General features: G+C 40.4%; 1 protein-coding gene and 1 long non-coding RNA gene across 2 annotated transcripts; one reads left to right on the top strand and one right to left on the bottom strand.

The window, feature by feature from the left end:
* Positions 1-974: 974 nt before the first annotated feature.
* Positions 975-20,815, bottom strand: LOC115832485. The gene is made up of 3 exons (XR_004027992.1): positions 20,780-20,815; positions 3,301-3,378; positions 975-1,067 (listed from the first exon to the last, which is right to left on the bottom strand). It is a non-coding gene; the product is annotated as an uncharacterized LOC115832485 (long non-coding RNA).
* Positions 20,816-20,943: 128 nt separating this feature from the next.
* On the top strand, positions 20,944-21,691 carry SF3B5 (splicing factor 3b subunit 5). Its single transcript, XM_003255834.3, has one exon. It carries the CDS (start codon positions 21,075-21,077, stop codon positions 21,333-21,335), a length of 261 nt encoding a protein of 86 aa, XP_003255882.1. The 5' UTR covers positions 20,944-21,074; the 3' UTR covers positions 21,336-21,691.
* Positions 21,692-23,778: the final 2,087 nt, after the last annotated feature.

The following is a 23,778-nucleotide window of genomic DNA, read 5'->3' as shown; positions in this document are numbered from 1 at the left end:
AACAGTACAGAGGTTTCTCAAAAAATTAAAAATAGAGCTACCATATGATCCAGCAATCTCGCTACTGGGAATATATCCAAAGGCAATGAAATCAGTATGTGGAAGAGCTAATCTGTACTCCCATGTTGATTGCAGCACTAATAACAATAGCCAAGATATGCAATCAAGCTAAGTGTCCACCAACAGATGAATAGATAAAGAAAATGTGTTGTATGCATATGCACAGTGGAATACTATTCTGCCATAAAAAAGAATAAAATCCTGTCATTTGGGACAACATGGAAAAACCCAGAGGATTATGTTAGGTGAAATAAGCCAGGGACAGAAAGACAAATACTAAAAAAGACAATACTAAAAACGTATGAGATCTAAAAAAGTTGATCTCATAGAAGTTGAATAATGGTTTCCAGAGGCCGGGAGGGTAGTGAGGAAGACTGGGGATGGGGAATGTTGGTCAACAGGTATAATGTTACAGCTAGATACGAGGAATAAGTTCTGGTGTTCTATTGCACAACAGAGTGACTATAGTTAACAATAATGTATTGGGTATTTCAAAATAGCTAGAAGAGAGGATTGTGAATGTTCTCACAACAAAAAAAGATAGATATGTAAGGTGATGGATATGCTACTTACCCTGATTTGAACATTTCACAACGTATACATGTATCAAAACATCTTATTGTACTCCATAAATAATACATGTAATTATGTGTCAATTGAAAATGAAATACAACTTTAGAAAGGAAAATATGGTATGTATACACCTGCACACACACATATACACACAGACACACAAACTGGAATATTATTCAGCCTTGAAAAAGAAAGAAATTTGCCACAACATGGATCAACCTGGAAGACATTATGTTAAGTGAAATAAGCCAGAAAGAAAGAAACACAAATATCACACGAAACACTTGTATGTGGAATTTTTAAAAGTTGAACTCACAGAAGCAGAGAGTAGAATGGTGATTATCAGGAACTAGCATGGAGAGGGCTGAGGATTGAGGAGATGTTGGGCAAAGAATATAAAATTTCAGCCAGTCAGGAGAACAAGTTCAAGATATCTATTGTACAATAAGATAACTATAGTTAATAACAATGTATGATATATTTGAAAATTGCTAACAGAGTAGATGTTAAGTGTTTTCCCCGCAAATAAATGGTATGCGAGGCAATGCATTTATTAATTAGCTTGATTTAGCCATTTTACAACCCATTCATATTCCAAAACATCACATTGTACACCATAAATATATGTAATTTTAATTTGCCAATTTAAAAACAAAAAAGAAGAAAGCTCATTTTGGTCACCCCCAAAGGATGCCTTATGCCCCAATAAGTCCCCAGCCACAGAGGCAATCATTGTTCTGATTTATTTCACCAATAATTAGTTTTGCCTAATCTAAAAATTCATATAAATTGAATACCTCATTTAAAAAAAAAGAATAAAATGTTCTAAGGGATAAGATAGATGTGTAGCCATCAAGGATATTGCTCAATATATATAAAATCAAAAGAAAAACCAAGAGTAGATGAGCAGAAGAATGTGGTCAGCTACTCCAATAGAAAGTCAGGATTCCTTGCCCAGTTTCCAAACCTCAGGTAGTTTTCAAACCCACTATAGAACATGCCCCTTGACTGAAAGAGAGGCCAGGTCCATATGAAGAAGGACACTGCAACACCAGGACAAATGTGTACAGTAGTGATTCCTCTAGCTATTCCCGAAAAGGTCTTTGGCTATACACTAGGGTATCATGCTCTGGAAAGGGGAATACATAGCTATTATGAGGACTGTTAGATATAGGGTCTGAATTGATGCAGATACCTAGAGAACAAAAGCATCTTCACAGACTTCTTGGTAGAGCAGAAGTATATGAGGGTCAAGTAATTAATGGAGTCCTAGCTGGACGCATGTGTCCTCTGGTCTACAGATTGACACAGAGACCATTTTCCCAGTTTCTGAATGTATAATTGGAACAGACATATTAGGATTTTACAGAACCTTCATATTAGTTCATTGACTTATAGAGTAAGAGCTATGGAATGGCAAGTAGAAGCCCCTGAAACTACATTCTCACCCCACCGCCAAGACTATAAATCAAAAGCAACATTGCATCCCAGGAGTGACATGGCAGAGTTTAGCATCACCCTCAGAAATTTAAAGGATATAGGGGTGCTGGATTTCATTATAACCCCATATAATTCACCATTCTGCCCCCTAGAAAATCAGGTGAATCAGAGCGTACGACCTTGAACTACTACAAACTTCTCCAAGTAGTAACTTCAATAACATCTTCTGTATTCGATGTGACATCTTTACTATAGCAGATTAACACTGCTGCTTGTGTGGTTAGTGGCTATTGATCTGCTTCCATTTTGCTCTTTATCATTCAGAAGGACAAGAAACACACACGGGATGGCTAACAGTATACACTCATGGCCTTGTCCAAGCACTATGTCAATTCTCTAAATCTCTGCCGTGATAGTGCAAAGGGTTCTGGGCCACCTGAATGTTGCAAAGAACTTCACTTGGGGTCACTAAGTGGGTGACATCATGCTATTTGGACCTTAGGAGCAAGAAATGGCAATTATTCTGGACACCTTATTAAGACATGTAATCTAAATGGAGGAAGAAAAACACTACAAAGATTCAGCAGCCATACACTTTAATAAAGTTTTTAGGCACCATCATGTTGGAATATGCTGAGACATCCCTTCCAAGGTAAAGGACAAGTTTCTATTCGTCACACCTTCCTTTACAGGCCATTTTGGAGGCAAAATAGAGAAAACACTTGGGAATGCTCCTTCAACAAACTGTTGGAATAATCTGGAAAACTGTTAATTTTGACTTGGGCCAAGAACAAACAAGACTCTGAAGCAGGTTCCTGCTGTGTTCCAAGCAACCCTGAAGCTTGGGTCCAACAATATCAACTCCGTCTCACCATGGCTGATCTACCTACTGTTGCTGCTAGATATCTAAACTTTCAGCAACAAAGATCACTACCGAGTACTTGATATGGGACTATTCCTTCTTTTTCCCCTCAGCCTTATAGAGGTATAACTGACACATAAAAATTTTATGTATCTAAGGTGTGCATGTGGAGATTTGATGTATATACACACTGTGTAATGATGATCACAATCAAGCTAATTAATACACCTATCATCTGATGTAGTTACCTTTTTGTGGTAGAAAAACGCTTAAGTAGATCTTAGCAATCTTGAAAGCAAATCTCAAGTATAAAATACAGTATCAATTATAGTCACCATGCTGTATATCAGATCCCTAGAACTTACTTTTCTTATTGGTATTCTTCCTTCAGGTGACCAACTAGTCACTTGGTGGCCTATTGTTTATATCAGCTCCATTCAACTCTGGAAAAAAAAACATTTTATCTTGAATGGGATTGACACATATTCCAGATACGTTTTTACTTTTCCTGCCTGTAGTGCCTCAGCTATCTCCATTGTGTGCAAGCTCATAAAGTGTACGACCTACTGACCTGGAATGGCACCTAACATTGTCTTTGAACCACGGGACTGTCTTCATAGCAACTGAGGTATGGCATTGGGCATGTGGTTGTGGATCATGCACCATCTGGAAACTGCCATCATGAAACAGTAGTGAAATTGCCTCTTGAAGGTGCAGCTAAAGTGCCGGCTGGGAGATGACACCCTGCAAAAGATAGGGCACTATCCTCAGGTTACAGAATAGACCTTCAAGCATCTGCCACTGTATATGGTGCTGTATTCCCAGTATATAGAATACATGGAACTGGGAATGAAGTGAAAGTTGGAATGGTTCCGCCATCACTCCCAGTGACCTATTTGGGGAATTATTTCTAAAGATCCTGATTCCCAGAGGGGTGATGCTTCCTCCAAGCAACACAGTAAAATAATCCCAAATTGTTTTCCAAAGTGACTGTACAGGTCAGGTGCAGTGGCTATGTCTGTAATCCCAGCACTTTGGGAGGCCGAGGCGGGCAGATTGCTTGAGTCTAGGAATTCGAGACCAGCCTGGCCAACATGGTGAAACCCCGTCCCTATTAAAAATACAAAAATTAGCCAGGCGTGGTGGCATGCTCCTGTAGTCCCAGCTACTTGGGAGGCTGAGATGGGAGAATCGCTTGAACCTGAGAGGCAGAGGTTAAAGTGAGCTGAGATTGTGCCACCGCACTCCAGCCTGGGTGACAGAGTGAGACCCTGTCTCAAAAAACAAAACAAAACAACAAAAAGAAACTGACTGTACAAGTTACAGTACATTCCCACCAAAAATTAGAACTCTTCATCAACACTTGATATTATGAAACTTTAAAAAGTTTGCTAATACAGTAGGTACTCAGTGGCATCTTATTATTTTAATTAGCATTTCTCTGTTTATTAATTATGTGAAGAACATTTTTCCATGTTTAGTAGCCATTTGGATTTTCTCTATTGTGAAATGCATAATCAAGTCATTTGCCTAGTTTTAATTGGGGTTTCTGCCCTTTTTCTTGCCAAATTTCTTACCAAATTACCAAAAGAGGTCTTTATGTGATTGGAAACAAGTTTCGTTGTTGATAGTTGGTTATGGAAGTTGCAAATATCTCCTGCCAGTCTATGGCTTGTATTTTTATTCTTTTAATGGCATTTTTTTGTGGAACAGAAGTGTTTTGTTTTCATGTAATTTATTGTACTAATCTATACTTTTATGGTTAGTGTTTTGTGTCTCATTTAAGAAATCCTTCACCACTCTCCCAGGTCACAAAGATATTCTTCGGTATTAATCATTGGATAACTTAACAATTTGTAACATATTAGATCTCATATTCACCTGGAATTGACTTTTGTGTGAATTAGGAGTTCAATTTCATCTTATTCCAGCATGGTACACAATTGTCCTAGCGCCACTAATTGGAAAGACTTTTTTCTCCCGCTGCCCTGCAGTGCACCTTTGTTGTACATCAAACATTCATTTATGTGTGGACCATTTTATTTTCTTGTTGCTGGAATATAGAAGTACCATTGCTTTCTAATATTGACTTTGTATCCAGCAAACCCCCTTAAATATTTTAAACTGCATTAATGGGCTTAATATATTTGATTTACTTTTAGCATTTCAAATGCCTGAACAAGCAAGCCCGTGGTCTTGTTTTTAAAACCTTCCACAGCACTTCAAAGGCTCTCGTCAATCTCAATTTAAGTAATAAATTTGATAAATCCATTTCTCTTAAATATTATGCCACTTACACATTTGCTCACATTCTTACTTTTTAAAGTTTGAAATTATGTCAATTACATGGTTTAAATAAATGGAATCACAAGACATCTGTAAGATAGTCTAATATGGCAAATTCTTTTAAATATTATAAACACTTTAAAGAAAATAATAAAAAGATTATTCCTAAGCCTAACATGAAAGTATTCATACTGGTGGCATGATATAATTTACCAGCTTTGCATTTAATTATAAATCTTCGATTTGAAAAGTCACTCTCTTAGTAAAGGAAGCAGCTTTAACATCACAAGTTAAAGAAGCTTTAATAGCACAAGATCAGATGTTCTATTTCAAAAGAACTGAGGTTACCACCTGGAGCAAGTCATTGTTAATAAATATACAATTTATGAACATAAGGTTACTTACCAGTAGGACATTTGAGACTGGGATGGCAACATGGGAGACATTCAGGTACAAGATCATCTTTTCTGAACCAGAGATGGACACCTGAGTCCTTTAAAAAATCATCTCTAAGTTACGAGGGAGCTCTAAGCCCAAACTCTTCAGATGGAATTTCTCAACCTGCCTCTCCGAGTTCACGAGTTGAACACCCCAGCCAAGAGCCATTCCCTAGGCACAGTGCAGGCCCAGTGCTATGCACCTGAGCAGCAAAGTGAGCCTTTGGGAGGGCACATGCAGGAAAGAAACCTGCGCAAAGCCCTGGATGTGGGCTTGGGACTATTCATACTTGGAATTTGTGTTTCAAAATTTAATCTGTGTGAGTCCAAGCCAGGGATTGAGGGAGTGGGGAGCATGGGGGTGTAGACCTAGGTGGGAATGTCGCCTTGACCCGTGGACTCTGCAGCTCACGGGAGGGTGAAGCTCACAGAGGAGTGCAAACAGGTCCCTCTAAAGTGAGGGGTGCGGGGAAAGCCCCACTCTTGCCTTGGTCTTAGGGCAGAACTGCACTAAAACTAGGACAAAATTCCATGTGCTTTTTTTACCTTTTTAAGTAAAGTGATTAAGCAAATAGAAAGACCGTCTAGCAAATCAAGAGATCCAAAAATAGAGATGCAGGGTATGATGCCAAAGCAGAATTTCACTATCTTGAGGACCCTGAAGATGGGGCTTTGACTGAAAGTATTTTTATGTTTCTAACAGAATAAATATGTTCCTCAGACAACTAAAGCAGCTAACTCACTGAAGCTCATTATTTAGGCAGTCCTCAGCAGCCTGCTGGAATGTCTTTATACGAGGTATTTAGAAGCAAACATCCACTTAGAAGTAGGGAGACTTGAAACTGCTTTTCATAGTGGATTACATAAGCTGAAGAAAATGTCAAAAGAACGGGTGGGGAAATAGCACCATGGACACTGATAAAGATTATTATTTTTTTTTTTTCTGAGACGGAGTTCCGCTCTTGTTGCCCAGGCTGGAGTGTAGTGTCATGATCTCAGCTCACTGCAACCTCTGCCTCCCAGGTTCAAGCGATTCTCCTGCCTCAGCCTCCCGAGTGGCTGGGATTACAGGCGCGTGCCACCATGCCAGACTAATTTTGTATTTTTAGTAGAGATGGGGTTTCTCCATGTTGGCCAGGCTGGTCTCGAACTCCTAACCAAAGTGCTGGGATTATAGGTTTGAGCCACCGTGCCTGGTTGACAAAGATCCTTTAATCAGGTTTCGGAACTTTCTCCTGGGCCCATCTGTGCACATCTGTAAAATCCAGCTTTTTTAGCAAAAGAACTCTAAGTCAATTTCACCAGAACACCCCACCCTCGATAATCTGATCATCCTTGATATCTGATCAGGTTCCTCGTCTCCATCCTTCCCCAGGTGATGTCTGATCATCCTGGCCTATCTTCAGCAAGAATCCTGTTGGGTTGATTTAGCCAGAATCCCCTTTACCCCTGATATTTCCTCCTAGTAATTTTCCATTCACTGACCCCCACCCTGCTCCTTGGTTATAAATTCCCACTTGTCCAGGCTGTATTGGAAGTTAAGCCCAATCTCTCTCCCCTACTGCAACACACCGTTGCAGTCATCCATGTACCTATCTTAATGGTTCTGAATAAATTCTTCCTTACTATGCTCCAACAAGTATCATTGAATAATTTTTTCTTAAATAGTAGTTGGCTGGCCAGGCGTGGTGGCTCATGCCTGTAATCCCAGCACTTTGGGAGGCCAAGGTGGGCAGATCACGAGGTCAGGAGTTCGAGACTAGCCTGGCCAATATGGTGAAACCCTGTCTCTACTAAAAATACAAAAATTAGCCAGGCTTGGTGGCACGCGCCTGTAGTCCCAGCTACTTGGGAGGCTGAGGCCGGAGAATTGCTTGAACCCAGGAGGCGGAGGTTGCAGTGAGCCGAGATCGTGCCATTGCACTCCAGCCTGGGGGACAGAGAGCAAGACTCCGTCTCAAAAAAAAAAGTAGTTAGCTATAGCTGCTGTGAGTGTCAATCTGCTCCACCCCCAAATTCTTTTTTGGTCTTAAGCTACCACAAACAAATGAACAGCAAAAAAAAAAAAAAAAAAAAAAAAAAAAAGGTTAGGCTTGCTTCTGCATCATGGTCTTTTCGGGTCACTGAAGAAAATATATTAAACACAGATATTTAGGGGCTTCTAAGTTAGGAAACACTCATAGGTGAATGTGAAGAAAATATGATAGAAATAAATAACATTGCAAAAATTTACATGGAGATTTTAAAATGTGGTTCTGTTTTATGAAAGTAAGTGCAATTTGTGAAAAATGAAAGAAATCATACATTAATAAGGATGCACCTGTCATCACTTCTGTACACATACCTGTTCTAAAAAGTGAAAATGTAACAACCACCCCATGTCGATTGAGAAGTGGCATTAAACTTTCCCTAGGGACCAGACAAATCTTACACTTGCTCAAATTCAGATAAAAACAAAAGTATAAGTTCAGCTCCTTTCTTATGGGTTCACCTGCAACTTTTCCCCTGCATAGACTGTAATGAATGACATCTTCAATTAGAAACCTGAAGTGTTCAATATTTGCACAGAAGGTCAGTCCCATCCATTTCACCTCTTATTTTTAGACTCCAGGTTCTAATTTGTAACTATTGCTGTTCAAGGACCTTAGCTGAACTGACTCAGCTAGGAAAGACTGTTCCATGCAATCCTCTTAGATAAGTCACTGAAGCAACTCAAAAACAATAAAAAATTAGTATATTCATAATTTTGTAAAGCCTTGTTATGGGTCTTTTTCTCTGATGTTAATTCTATAGAATAAAATTTCCCCCCAAATCCACATCTCTTAGGCTTAAGAAAAAGGATGGTCGAGATGTTGAGGTGACTAGTTTTAATTCCTGGGGGATCCTTTGAGATTTTGGTTATCTCCTACCTACCCCATTATGAGAGCAATATTCTAATACTGTCAATATTTTACATTTTAATCCATACTGGTAGGCTTGGAGTAGAATCGCATTTTGGTTTTAAATAACATTTGTTTGTTCTATTTTTCTGTATTTATTTCAAAGGTAATGCATGATTCAAACCAAATCCCCCTTAATCACCCATCTCATTCCCCCAAGGCAAATGGTTAATACTTCCTTCAATACTTTTCCTATGCTGATACGTGTGTGTGTGTGTGCATGAGTGTGTGGCGTGTGTTTGAAAGATAGGATCCTATAACTTCTATAACTTCCTTTTCCCATTTAATATAAAATGGATGTCTTTTTATGCCTATTTATATCTACTAGGTATGGGCCTCTTAAAAGGTACATATTATGATTATACCATAATTGATGTAATTATTCCTTTTTGTTAGCACTCAAGTTGTTTCCAATCCTTTACTATCACTCAAGAGGCCATCATGAACATTTCTTCATTCATTTATTCCATCAACATTAATTTAGTACTTATGTCAATCACTGAACTTCGTGCTGGGGACAGAGCCATGAACCAAACACAAAAGTCCTTGTCTTCACGGACCTTATATTCTATATAAGGAGACAGACAATAAGCATGATAAATAAAACGTTATTTATGTATTTACATGTAGTTAAACATGTATGTTAGCAATAAGTGCTAAGGGGAAAATAAAGGAAATAGGGGTAGGAAACATTGGTAATGGAGGGATAGTTTACAATTTTAGATAATTTGGCCAGAAAAGGACTCATTTAAAAAGTGACATTGTGAGCAAAGGCCTAAAGGAACCAAGGTCCTTTGGCACATGGACATCTGGAGACAGTGCATTCCAGGCAGAGGAAATAAAAAGAAAAAATGCCTCTGAGATAGAAACATGCCTGGCCAGTGTGTTTGGAACAATGGTGAGGCAAGAGATGGTTGAAGTGACAGGGCAGTCTTGTACATGCATCTTGACACAGATTGTGATGCGGCTGTATTTAGCTCACTCTCTTCTTCCCTCCCAAAGCCCCCGTTCTGCACATGAGGGTTTCATAGTGCTCCCCTGGCTTCAAACTTTTTTTTGCTTCCCAATAGACTAAAAATTCAAACAAGACTGTAAATTACCTGGCCACTGCTTCCATGTCCAGCCTCATCTAATGTAACTATTTCTCTGTCACTAGGCTCCAACTGTCTAGTGGTTCCTAAGTCCTTCAACCTTCTCCCCACTTCAGGGCCTTTGTTCTATGCCTGGAATGCTCTTCCAGAGTTCTTGGCATAGCTGGCTTGTTGTCATTCCTCAGGATGCATGCAAGTGTTACCTCTCTAGAGTGGCCTCCCTCAATCACCTTCTCCTCAGTGGCCCCCTCCTTCTTCCCCATTATTCTTTATCATAGCACCCTGTTTATTCCTTTTACTGAAGTTACAAAAAATCTTCAGTTAAATCTTTTTTTTAGACCTCAAACCTCTTCTCACCATATATTTAAAGATGATTTCCCTCTCTTAGGTAAACTGTGAAAATGACAAATTGTGACTCTTAAATATTTCCTGTGGTTTAAATGCTTGTGTCTCCCCAAAATTCATTTGTTGACATTTCAACTCCAAGGTGGTGGTTTTAGAAGGTGCAGCCTTTGGGAAGTTAGCTCATGAAAGGAGAGCTGTCGTGAATGGGATTAGTGCCTTCATAAAAGAGGCCCAAGAGAGCTCCCATGCCCCTTCAGGCACATGAGGACACAGAGAAGGGAGGTCTATTAACCAGGAAGCAGACCCTCACCAGACACCAAATCTTCTGGAACCTTAATCTTGGACTTTCCAGCCTCTAGAACTGTGATGAATAAATTTCTGTTATTATTAAGTTACCCAATTTATGGCATTTGTTATAGCAGCCTGAACTAAGACACTTGTTCTTATAAAAAATACTATTATAAGAGTAAATTTCATATTACTGTAACAAACGGAACATGCATACAATGCTTCAATGTTTCTTTGTAAAATTTCTCCAATGAGAAATTGTTTAAAAATTGCACTGGCCTGTGATTTAATGTTATCACTAAGGAACAGAAAGGAACCAGCCTATTAAATCTTACAAGTTGCAGAATGGAGGCCCATGGCAATCATATCTGTCCCAAGAGAAGTTACATGAAAAGTACAGAAAATTTAACCCTTGTAGTATATCCCCAATTGGGTAAAACCCTTAAAAAATTGAGAGTTCTAGACCTGCCCAGATATATGAAACCCACAATGATTGGGAAAAGAAAAGTAGAAGATAAAGACATTTTCAATCACAGAAAAATAAGATCACAACTATCAAATTTATTTTAAAAATTCTCTAAATTCCATATCACCTAAATTCCACATCACCACTTACTGTGTAATGCCCCCAAAGTATGATAAGGGAATGGTTGCTTCCTTTTCTCCTAAATTATCAAAGTCTTAGTTGCCTTTAAATATACAGCACACCAAAGTATTATTTTTAGCATCTCAGTCACAAGGCACCTTTCCTGCTTACCGTGATTGAGAAGCTCAAGGGTGCCTCATTATAAAAATGTTCTCAACCATTGTTCCATTTGTTGGCCTTAAATACTGTTTTGGCGACCCCTAGTGTGAAACATTATTTCAACATCTGGACATACTGAAAGTCCTCTTAATACTTGCTTACAGACAGAAATGATATCTAAAATAATTTTTCACCAAGGGAAATGCGACTTTAGTTAATTTCTACTTAAAGCTCATGTCTTTCTTAGATCATAATAAAATTTGAATATAATTTCTGGTGATCCAAGACATTTGAAAATTACCAAAAAGGCCGGGCGCGGTGGCTCACGCCTGTAATCCCAGCACTTTGGGAGGCCGAGGTGGGCGGATCACGAGGTCAGGAGATCAAGACCATCCTGGCTAACACGGTGAAACCCCGTCTCCACTAAAAATACAAAAAATTAGCCGGGCTTAGTGGCGGGCGCCTGTAGCCCCAGCTACTCGGGAGGCTAAGGCAGGAGAATGGTGTGAACCCAGGAGGCGGAGCTTGCAGTGAGCCGAGATTGCGGCACTGCACTCCAGCCTGGGCGACAGAGGCAGACTCCGTCTCAAAAAAAAAAAAAAAGAAAAGAAAATCATTGAAAAGCACTATGGTTAGAAATTCATGATTGCATTAAGTGTGTGCACAACAGTAGTTTCATTGTCTTAAATAATGCTCTAATTCCACTACTAGGAATTCACCCCTACGAATATACTTGTACATGTGCAATATAACATATGTACAGTATTAGCCATTGCAGCAAGATTATTCATTGCAGCAGTGGAAACAACATAAATGGTAATCAATAAAAGGGTAGTTACTTGGAGTATGATACACCCATACAATGGAATATTATGTGGCAATAATACAAGGAAAAAAAAGAATGAGGAAACTCTTTACGTATTAATATGCAATGATCTCTATGATATATCAAAGAACATAGAACAGAATTAAACAACCAACACAAAAAACCAAGGTAGAGAATTATGGTGAGTATTTTGCTACCATATGAATTTTAAAAGGGGGTAAAATACTATATATATTTGTGTTTGCTTATACATCCATGAATGTAATCTCCCAAAGGAGACACAAGAAACCAATACGGTGTGGTTACTCATTAAAGATGGGGGTGAGAAATGGTATAAGTTAGATACTGCGTTCCTTGTTATAGTTCTCTATGTGTGGATTATGCCTTTACTAGTCAAAATGTTAAATGGCTTTTTAAAAAATTTAAAGCCTGCAGCACAAAACCAAGAAAGACAAGGAAGACTTTGCTCGAAAAACAGATTTGACAAAATATAATTTTCTGTCTTAAAACATATGTAATTTTTTCTTTATATATTTTAAATTCTATACACTTTTCCAATGGAATCTTTTATTGCATATTTTTCCTTATTCAAATGCTGAACTGTAAGACAGCATTTGTAAAATTTTATTTTTAAGATTTCTGTTTACTTTTTTTCTTCCCCGAAGTCACCTAGTAAAGACAACATTTGATAGTTACATAAAGTAACCTAACAGGTGGGATTGACTTGAGGTAATATCTTGGGTTAGGGAATGCTCACAGCTCTCCTGGCATGTCTTGCCAATAAGATCGCTGTTTCCAGACCAAAATTCTTTATTGTCAACAAGTGTAAAAAATTGTAATATTCCTTATTAGGTCATAATTTAAAATTCATGTGTAATATAAGTATACATGGCAGATACCCAGGAACAAACTTAACAGAATATGGGAAAGATATGAATGGAGAAAATTATACCAGCTTTATTTTGCATTAAGAAAAGTAGACTTAGGCAGGTTGCAGTGGCTCACGCCTGTAATCCCTGCACTTTGGGAGGCCGAGGTGGCCTTGAGCCAGGAGTTCAAGACCAGCCTGGCCAATATGGTGACCCCTGTCTCTACTAAAAATACAAAAAAATTAGCCAGGCATGGGGGCACATGCCTGTAATCCCAGCCACTCGGGAGGCTGAGGCATGAGAAATTGCTTGAATCTGGGAGGTGGAGGTTGCAGCGAGCCGAGATCACAGCACCACACTCCATCCTGAGCAACAGAGCAAGACTCTGTCAAGGAAAGGAAAGGAAAGGAGAGGAGAGGAGAGGAGAGGGGAGGGGAGGGGAGGGGAGGGGAGGAGGGGGAAAGGGAAAGGAAAAAGGAAAGGAAGGAAAGGAAAGGAAGAGAGGAAGAGAGGAAGAGAGGAAGAAAGGAAGACAAAGAAAGAAAGAAAGAAGTAAATTAATGAAAAAATATACTATGTGCATCAATGAGAAAATTCAACATAGTTAAGATGACAACTCTGTCCAAGTTAAAAATTAAATATAATTACAATTAAAATTGCAGCAAGGTTTTCATGCTATTTGAAAGCTGACTTCATTAAATGTGGGGCTTTGTAGTGCCTTTAAGGATCATCTGGGGGAATGTAGAAAGTACTATTCAGGCATTTATTTAGGTTTTAAAAGCTGATGCTCAATCTACTAAACTTACAAATTGAAAAACTACCTGTTCCCTTAAGCTTTTAACTTCAGCTAAAAATTCTAATCTATTTCTAAGTTTAGCAAATTTCAGCGGTCCTTTTAAAGGGGACTTTGAATAAAATTTAGTTCTACTCCAAAGTTTAACTATTTTAAACACTAAATCATAGTTAATTTTTTTCCTTTTTTTTTGAGACAGGGTCTCACTGTCACCCAGGCTGGAGGGCAGTGGTGAGGTCTCAGCTCACCGCAGCCTCAACCTCCCAGGCTCAAGCAATCTTCCCATCTCAGCCTCCCGAGTAGCTGGGACTACAGGCACGTGCCACCAACCTTGGCTAATTTTTGTATTTGTAGTAGAGACGGGATCTCACCATGTTGCTCAGGCTTCTCTCCAACTCCTGGACTCAAGAGATCCTCCTGCCTTGGCCTCCCAAAGTGCTGGGATTACAGGCGTAAGCTGTCATGCCAGGCCTAAACCATAGTTATTTATATCTTTTATGTTCCTTGTAAGTATTGCAATTATCTGATTTAATAAATAAAACCTTTTCAAGTATTTCAATTATTTTCATTAATCTAATTAAATTCACAAATATGTAAAAAGCAAGTTATTTTATGTATTCCATGTCACTGTATATAACTATTATGGCTGAATCGTGTCCCTCTAAAATTCATATGTTAAAATCCTACAGCCTGGCCAACATAGTGAAACCCCAAGTCTACTAAAAATACAAAAATTAGCTGGGCATGGTGGTGCATGCCTGTAATCCAGCTACTTGGGAGGCTGAGGCAGGAGAATTGCTTGAACCTGGGAGATGGAGGTTGCAGTGAGCTGACATCGTGCCACTGCACCCCTGCCTGGGTGACAGAGCAAGACTCCGTCTCAAAAAAAAAAAAAAAAAAAAAAATCCTAACCCCCACTAGCTTGGAATGGTACTGTATTTGGAGACGGTGCCTTTAAGAGGTAATTAAGTTAAAATGAGGTTATATGAGGGAGTCCTAATCCAATATGACTGGTGTCTTTATAAGAGATTAGGACATAAACAGACACAAAAGGAAAGCTTTGTGAAGACACAGAGAGCCAAAGAGAGATACCTCAGAATGAAACCAGCCATGCCAACACCTTGCTTTTGGATGTCTAGCTCTAGAACTGTGAGAAAATAAATTTCTGTTGTTTAAATGACCAGTGGTACTTCTGTTATGGCAGCATTAGCAAACTAATATACCTTGACTCTTAATTAATACACATAAGGGCATTTTCCATTTACCTCTAAAGGCTTTTGAATTTGAGGAATTCTCTCATATCTTAGAATCATTCTTAATGATATAGAAATAGTATTAGATTAATTTTCATGGCTTTGTTCGACTCTGTCACAATTGCCATAAGGATTCTGACAATTCTAAATTCATGTGGAAAAGCAAAAGATCAAGCATAGTCAATAAATTTATGAAAGAAAAAAATTGTACAGGCTTTCATCCAATCAGATATCAAGACCTATTATAAGGGTTCAGTAATTAAGACCCTGTGCTGTTGTTAAAAGTATAGACAGATAGACTAATGGAATAGAATGCCCAGCTCTATAAATAAGTAATAGAAGCACTAAATGAGTAGAAAAAAGATGCACTATTTAATAAATGATTGGTTATCACTGGTAACTAGAAAGCCAAATAGGAAAATACTAAAAATTAGATCCATAAATCAAAACAAAACAAAACAAAAACTTCCAGGCTTAAAGTCGTAAATATGAAAAAACAAAAATTCTAAAACTTTTAGAAGACAATAAAGGAAACTCTTTTTGTGGCCCCTTGGCAGGAAAAGGCTTTGATTGATTTCATTTTCTAAACCAAATACAAAAAGCACAAACCATAAAGAAGGGCTGATAAATCTGACTACTTTAAACTTAACTTCTCTGCAACAAAAGATATCCTAAAGAAAGGGTAAAGAAAAGCCATAGACTGGGAAAAGATACTTTCATTGCTTATAACCGCAAGCCTCGTATCCTGAATATGTAAAGAGCTCCTAGGCCAGGCACAGTGGCTCACGCCTGTAATCCCAACACTTTGGGAGGCCGAGGTGGGTGGATCACTTGAGGCCAGGAGTTTGAGACCAGCCTGGTCAACATGGCAAAACCCGGTCTCTACTAAAAATACAAAAGTTAGCCAAGAGTGTTGGTGGGTGCCTGTAATCCCAGTTACTTGGGAGGCCAAGGCAGGAGAATTGCTTGAGAGATAGAGGTTGCAGTGAGCTGAGATCATGCCACGGCACTCCAGCCTGGATGACAGAGCCAGACTCTGTCTCAAAAAAGAGCTCCTGAACATTAGTAAGAAAAATACAAACATCCAGTAGGAAATGGACAAAGTATATGAATACACAATTCACAGAAGCAGAAATACAATAGATGAATAAACAAAAAGATCTCTAGCCTCCCTAGTTACTCAGGGATATGCAAATAAAAGCCAAATTGAAATTCCATTCCATCCAACAGATTTGAAAAATTAAAAAATATCTGACAGCACCAAATATTGAAAAGTATGTGGAGCAAAAGGAATTCTCATTCTGCTGGTGGAAGAACCAATTGGTACAATCACTTTGGAAAGCAATTTGGCAACATTTAGCAAAGCTGGAAGACACTCATCCCTAAGTCTCAACAATTTTATTCCTATGTATATGCCCTAGAGCAGGGGTCCACAACCCCTGGAACTGGGCCACACAGCAGGAGGTGAGCAGTGAGCAAGCAAGCAAAGCTTCATCAGTATTTACAGACACTCCCCATCACTGGCACTAGTGCCTGAGCTTCGCCTCTCGTCAGATCAGCAATGGCATTAGATTCTCATAGGAGCTTGAACCCTATTGTGAACCACGCATGTGAAGGATCTAGGTGGTGCACTCCTTTTAAGAATCTAATGCCTGATGATCTGAGGTGGAGCTGAGGTGGGGATGCTTGCATTGAGGAGCAGCTGCAAATATAGATTAACGTTAGCAGAGGTTTGACTGCACAGAGACCATAATAAATCAATTGCTTGCAGACTCATATCAAAACCCTGTTGGTGAGTGGTAAGTGGCAATTAAGCTGCATCTGGTGGCAGGCTTTATAGTGGCAAGTGAATTGATGTACTTCAATTATACAGCTGCATCTGGTGGCAGGCTTTAAGTCACAATTCAACACTTATTTTAGTCTGTGGATGGCCCACCCATTATTTACCACTTCCATCCACTCTTCTTTCCGGCACTTGTCTCAGTCACAGTTTTGGTAAGCACACAAGCTAACCCCAGCCAAAATGAGTAAAAAACAAACATCACTAGAGAGCTTCTTTGAAAAAGAAGAAAGACCCAATGATGATATAGAAGACTCTAAGACTGCCAGTGAAAAGAAAGCTGCATTTAAAAGAAAACACCAAGGGTCCTACTTAAATTACTCTTTGCAACAAGTAATTCACATTCTCCAAGCTCACTTTGTATAATACTTGGTAACTGGCTATCTACTGAAACTATGAAAGCTTCAAAACTGCTTTACCACATGGAGACCAAACAATTTGCATTAAAAGACCAGGTTTTGGAGTTTTTCAAAAGAAAAAAACATGAACACAAACAGAAGCAATTATTGAAGGCCACTACCCCATCAAGTGTGTCTGTACTGAGAGCATCAGTCAATGGCTAACCACATTGCTAAAGCTAAGAAGCCCTTTACTATTGGTGAAGAGTTGATCCTCCCTGCTGCTAAGGACATCTGTTGTGAAGTTTTAGGAGAGGCTGCAGTTCAAAAGGAGGCACACGTTCCTCTTTGGCTAGCACCACAACTAGACAAACTGATGCAATAGCAGAGGATATTGAGGATAATTGTTAGAGAGGATTAATAAGTCACCGTGGTACACAATCCAGGTTGATGAGTCTACCAATCTTGACAAGGCAACAACGCTTGTTTTTGTGAATATATTTTCAGGAGGATGTGCAAGAGGCTATGTTGCGTGTACTTTTGTTACCAACCAACACCACAGCTGCAAAACTATTCAAGTCTTTAAATGATTACACATCAAGAAAACTGAATTGGCCGTTTTGTGTTGGTATAAGCACGGATGGAGCAACTGCCATGACTGGACAGCTTTCTGGTTTCACTACTTGGGTCAAAGAGATTGCTTCTGAATGTGTCCGTGCGCTGTGTCGTCCATGGAGAAATGCTGGCTAGCTGAAAAATGTCACCTGAACTTCACAACGTTTTGCAGGATGTGATTAAAATTATCAGCTATATTGAAGTACATGCCCTTAACTCATGTCTGTTTGCACAGCTCTGTGAGGAGATGGATGCAGAGCACACTCATCTTCCTTATGCACAGAGGTGAGATGGCTTTCTAAAGGTAGATCACTGGCCAGAGTTTTTGAGTTAGGAGAGCTGCTACAGAGATTTCTTTTAGAAAAACAGTCACCACTGGCAGCACATTTCAGTGACACAGGATGGGTGGCAAAACTTGCTTACTTGTGTGACATATTCAACCTGCTCAGCGAATTCAATCTGTCACTTCAGAGGAGAACAACTGTGTTCAAGTTGGCAGATAAAGTGGCTGCATTCAAATCCAACCGGAATTATGGGGGTGACAAGTCAACACTGGGATTTTTGACGTTTCAAACATTAATAGAGATTTTGAAAGAGACTGAGCCAGGGTCTTCTTTCTCCTAGCTGGTGCATGATCACCTCTCTCACATTCAAAAGAGTTTGGTCATTATTTCCCAATTACAAAAGACCTCCAAACAGGGAAGGAATGGATCCGTGACACATTTGTGAAAAAACCAGGTGAATCAACTTTGCCCATGCTAGAAGATCAACTACTTGAGACTGCAAATAATGGTGGCTTTAAAAGTATGTTTGAGACAACTTCAAATCTCCATATGTTCTGGAATAGAGTCAAGGCGGAATATCCTCAGATTGCCACCAAAGCACAGAAAAGCCTGCTTCCATTTCCAACATCCTATCTTTGTGAAGGAGGGTTTTCTGCAGTGATAGCAACCAAAACGAGATTACAGAGTAGACTGGACATAAGCAACACACTTTGGGTGTCACTATCCCCCATTGCCCCCAGATGGGACTGTCTATTTGCAAGAAAATAAGCTCAGGACTCCAAATGATTCTACATTATGGTGAGTTGTACAATTATTTCATTATATGTTACAATGTAATAATAATAGAAATAAAGTGCACAATAAATGTAATGCACTTGAATCATCCCAAAACCATTGCCACCCCTAACCCCTGTCTCTGGAAAAATTGTCTTCCATGAACCAATCCCTGGTGCCAAAAAGGTTGAGGACCACTGCCCTGGAGAAACACCTTCACATGTATAAGAATATTTATTGCGGCATTGTTTCTAATAACAAAAATACGAAAATAAATGCCCATCATTGAGAGAGTGGATATGTTATGGTATACTAATTAAGTGACATACTATATAGCAGTAAACAATGAATTAAAGTTACATAACATGTAACATGAATACTGACAAGGGCAAAAAGCAACTTTTCTATAACAATATAGAAAGAGTGTTATTTATATAGAGCTTTAAAACATGCATAACAAAAACATCTATTGTGCATGGATACACACATTCAGCAATCAAAAAAACAGGCTCCATAGAAAAATGGCAAAATGTTAAGGTTTGATACATCTCCCACAAGTATGCCTGACAAAATTCTTTACATTTTAGGAGTGAAACATTTGTTATAACAAAGTTTAAACAGCAGAATAAAATTATTTTCAAGTTATCTCCTTCCCAGTAAAGTTTTCCTTCTCTTCGGTTGTAATAGAGTTATTTATCCATTTATCGAATTTTTGTTTTGGATTTTTTTTTAAAAAGGACCTTTTCTTCAAGTAGCTTCTACCCATTTAAGGAAGTTATTAAACCAAACAGTAGGACATAAAGCAATAATAAGGAAGGGACGTATAACTTGCAGAGAGGAAGGAGAGTTTACATCTGTCTGGAGCAGCCAGAGAAAACTCTAAGGAGATGCATTTGAGCTGCCTTTAAGGGAGATGTGTTCACCAAGGGAACAGACATTCCACGTAGAGGGAATAGTTTGTACAAGGAAATGGGGATGGACACAACAGGTAACATGGAGAAATACAGTTGTCCCTCAGTATTCGTGAGTGATTTGTTCCAGGACCCCCATGGATACCAAAACTAGAGGATGCTCAAGTCCTTGATATAAAACGGCTTGTATTTGCATATACGCACATCCTCTTGTATAGATTGTCTCTAGATTATTTAACAACATCTAATACAATGTAAATGCTATGTAAATAGTTGTTATACTGTATTGTTTAGGGAATAATAACCTTTAAAAGTCTACATTTCGGTACAGACTGATATTTTTCCCCCAATATTTTCAATCTGGTTGGTTGAATCCACAAAACCCACTGAATGGAAGGGCCAAGTAGGGTGAGGTGAGGCCTTGGAGGGAGGATATCAAAATAAGTGGCTAGAGAGGAAGGAGGAGCTTGAGGTGGAAGCCGGAATGTATGGGAACTGGTGCTGTACTTGCTCACCAAGCACCCTGGTTAGAGCTGAAATAACTCTTTTATGCCACAAACTTCTAAGAGACATAGTTGGGACCAGAACTGGCGCCTGCTGACTTCTGGGTAATCCATCCCTGGTTGTGAAGGGACGGCCGTGCCGCCACGATGGCTCCGAAATACACCAAGAGTTTATTTTCGGGGCTGCTCGTAGTCCAGTCCTACTTGGGTTTCCCATTTCCTATCAGCCCCAAGCCACCCACGGATGCTTCCCGCCTCCAGACATCGCCCTCCACTAGGTTCCCAGATCGCTTTTAAAACGAGACCAGGGGCCGGGCGCGGTGGCTCACGCCTGTAATCCCAGCACTTTGGGAGTCCGAGGCGGGCGGATCACGAGGTCAGGAGTTCGAGACCAGCCGGGCCAAGACAGTGAAACCCCGTCTTTACTAAAAATACAAAAAAACTAGCCGGGCGTGGTGGTGTGCACCTGTCATCCCAGCTACTCGGGAGACTGAGGCAGGAGAATCGCGTGAACCCGGGAGGCGGAGGTTGCAGTGAGCCGAGATCGCGCCATTGCACTGCAGCCCGGGCAACAGTGCGAGACTCCGTGTTAAACAAACAAACAAACAAACAACGGAACGCTACCAGGAGTCCCGGAAGCCTGCGTGCACGAACTCCCAAGACCACAAGTCCCAGCATGCAACGCTCCCTGTTGGAAAAGGGCCTACCTTAGCCACTAAGTGGACCATCATGCAACGTTCTCTGATGGGGCGGGGCTCTCCACAGGGGCGGCACACTTGTGGCGTCGCCTCAGCAACTCCAATTGCGTGACAGAATGTGCTTCCGCTTCCGCCTCTGAGCCCTATGAGCGAGAGTTACGCTACTTAGTCGTCCTGACGCCATTCCTCTGCGACGGCGCGGGTCTGGAGCTTCCGCGCGGTGGCCTCGCTCTCCTGTAAAACGCTAGAGCGGCGACTTGTTGCCTGCGGCCTCTGACCTGACAGCGAAGGGGAAAGCGGCGAGATGACTGACCGCTACACCATCCATAGCCAGCTGGAGCACCTGCAGTCCAAGTACATCGGCACGGGCCACGCCGACACCACCAAATGGGAGTGGCTGGTGAACCAACACCGCGACTCGTACTGCTCCTACATGGGCCACTTCGACCTTCTCAACTACTTCGCCATTGCGGAGAATGAGAGCAAAGCGCGAGTCCGCTTCAACTTGATGGAGAAGATGCTTCAGCCTTGTGGACCGCCAGCCGACAAGCCCGAGGAGAACTGAGACTCTGCCTTACCACCGCTGTGCGGGGCACCTCTCCCAGCGTTCCTCCGGTTTGCCAATCCTCTTGAGTATTCCTGTCTCCAAAGGACCGGCTCTCCGTGGCTCCTGCGCCTCGTGCTTTCCGCGTACAGAAGTGCTTGCCCGGGGAGTCCCGCCTGACCTGCCTTCATGCGGACTCTTAGAACAGCATTGGGAGACCAGCAGGACTCCTGAGAACTGTGCTGGTGGAGAGGTCCTAGAGCCGGCAAGCGTTTGAGAAGAGGGCATGGCGGTGGAGTGAGATGGGATTTGGCGTCTCGTTTTTGGCTAATTGATTGTCATTGGCTTTTTCCATAAAGTTTAGAAATCGTTCAGTCTCGTGGTGTGAACTTCCTGTGTTAGGGTGGAAGGCTCCGGAAAGAGCCGAGCGGGAAGTGGGTTTAGGTGAAGGAGGGCATGCCAGTGTCCATGGCCAGGCACTTAGATCCGCCCTGTCTACCTTTATAATTAATTCCCCGACTGCCATTTCTCCCAGGAGCGTTGTTTTCAGGCCCACGATGCCTTCAGTATTGGAATTTGTGGTTATTATACCCCATCTTCTTTTTCTCCCGTTTTAAAAGTCTTTGCAGTCTTTGCTGTCAGTGTCCTCCCTAGCCTCTTTAAAATGCATCTTTTCTTTTTCTTGGGAATTTGTGGCCATGTCTCCAGAAATGACAAGCTGGCGAGCGAGTTCATCCATTCTACATTCAACAAATATTTGTTGAGCTCTATGTGACAGGCATTTTCCCATGTTCTTGGGGCTTACATTATGCTGGTGGTGGAGAAAGGAGGTCAAACACTGTAGACGTAATAAGCAAATGTTAGAAGATGCTGCGGGGAGGGGAGAACAATGTATGTGGTGCAGGTAGGAGTAGCTGGTAGGGCTGTAATCTTAAATATGATGCACAAGTTATTAAGATGGTGACATTTGAGCAAAGACTTTAGGAAAATGAGGGAAATAGCCACGCGGAAAACTGGAGAATTTGCTTTCCATGAAGAGGGAACTGGCAGTGCAGTGGTACTAACGCTGGGAGTATGTATGGCTTATTGGAGGAACTTCAAAGAGGCAAGCATGGCTGGAGGGAGTGAGCAAGGGGAAAAGTAGAGGGACAGGTAATGGAGGGGGAACCAGTAGAGTCTTGTAGGACAATATATGAACCTCTGAGGAGCCATTGGAAGGTTGTGTTTTTTTTTTTTAATTTTAGTTTTTAAAAATACAAGATGGATCTTGCTATGTTGGCCAGGTTGGTCTTGAACTTGGCCTCAAGCAATCCTCCCACCTCAGCTTCCCAAAGTGCTAGGATTACAGGTGTGAGCCACAGCTCCAGACCATTGGAAGGTTTTTAACGCAAAGAAGTCACGTGACCCGGCATAGTTTAAATCTGGTGGCTTTGGAACTCCAGGCTGGAGTGCAGTGGCACGATCATGGCCCACTGCAGCCTCAACTTCAGGGCTCAAGCAATCCTCCCACCTCAGCCTCCCAGGTAGTTGGTACTACAGGTACGTGCCACCATGCCCAGCTAATTTTTGCATTTCTTAGTTTTTTTGTAGAGATGGGGGTCTCATGTTTCCCGCGCTGCTCTTGAACTCCTGGCTCAAGCAATCCACCCACCTCAGCCTCCCAAAGTGCTGGGATTACAGGTGTGAGTCATTGCTCCTAACTTTCCATTACACTAGAAAATTGTTGAAGACACCAAAGAGCCTCTGTTTATGTGGATTATGGCTGTTGATATTCACCATAGAAATGAAAACAAAAGTTTTAATTCATTGAAAAATAATGACAATTCTGAGAAAGGTCAATGGTAAAAATAATGATAATAAAACCATTTCATGTTAACAAAAAAAGTTTTTGTTTTATGAAAAATGGCAATTTACCAAGACATAATTTAGTGAGAAGAATGGCTTTTAAGAGAAACCGGTTTTTGAGAGGTCTTCTGTGTTTGGCTTAATAGAGGACAGCTTGATTCTCATATCTGCTTTTGCATTCAAACTGTTTGGATATGAAATTTTTCTTGAAGTATGAAAAAATCCACTTCTCATAAATATTTAGTATGGGAGGAATATTTAGCTTTTCCAAATAGATGTACATATACTTCTTTGATATTCTACTAAAACCCAACAAGTGGTAGTTTCTTAAAGGTTAGTTACAACATGGAATCTGAAACTGGTTTAATGAACTTTTTATTCTGTTCCATTGAAATTCATTCATGTATCTTGAGCTCTGAATGCATCTTTTACCCATACCTAATTTAGAACGTCATGCATCAGTCATCTGAAAAGTAATGGGTTACTGAGTTACACAGACCTTCCAAATGTTACATTCATTATACATATCAAAAATCACATTGATTAATATCATCCCTGTCTCAGGAAGCTCTTGTAGTATTGGGAAACTGAAAAACCTACTTTGAAGGTATAAGTTTTC

This window comes from Nomascus leucogenys, chromosome 3 (assembly GCF_006542625.1).
Source record: "Nomascus leucogenys isolate Asia chromosome 3, Asia_NLE_v1, whole genome shotgun sequence".
Taxonomy (NCBI): Eukaryota; Metazoa; Chordata; class Mammalia; order Primates; family Hylobatidae; genus Nomascus; species Nomascus leucogenys.
This window is presented reverse-complemented; position numbering and strand designations above follow the sequence as displayed.

Bases quoted from the DNA above. Each gene is read 5' to 3' on its own strand.
- SF3B5 (XM_003255834.3), top strand. From the start codon at position 21,075: ATGACTGACCGCTACACCATCCATAGCCAGCTGGAGCACCTGCAGTCC.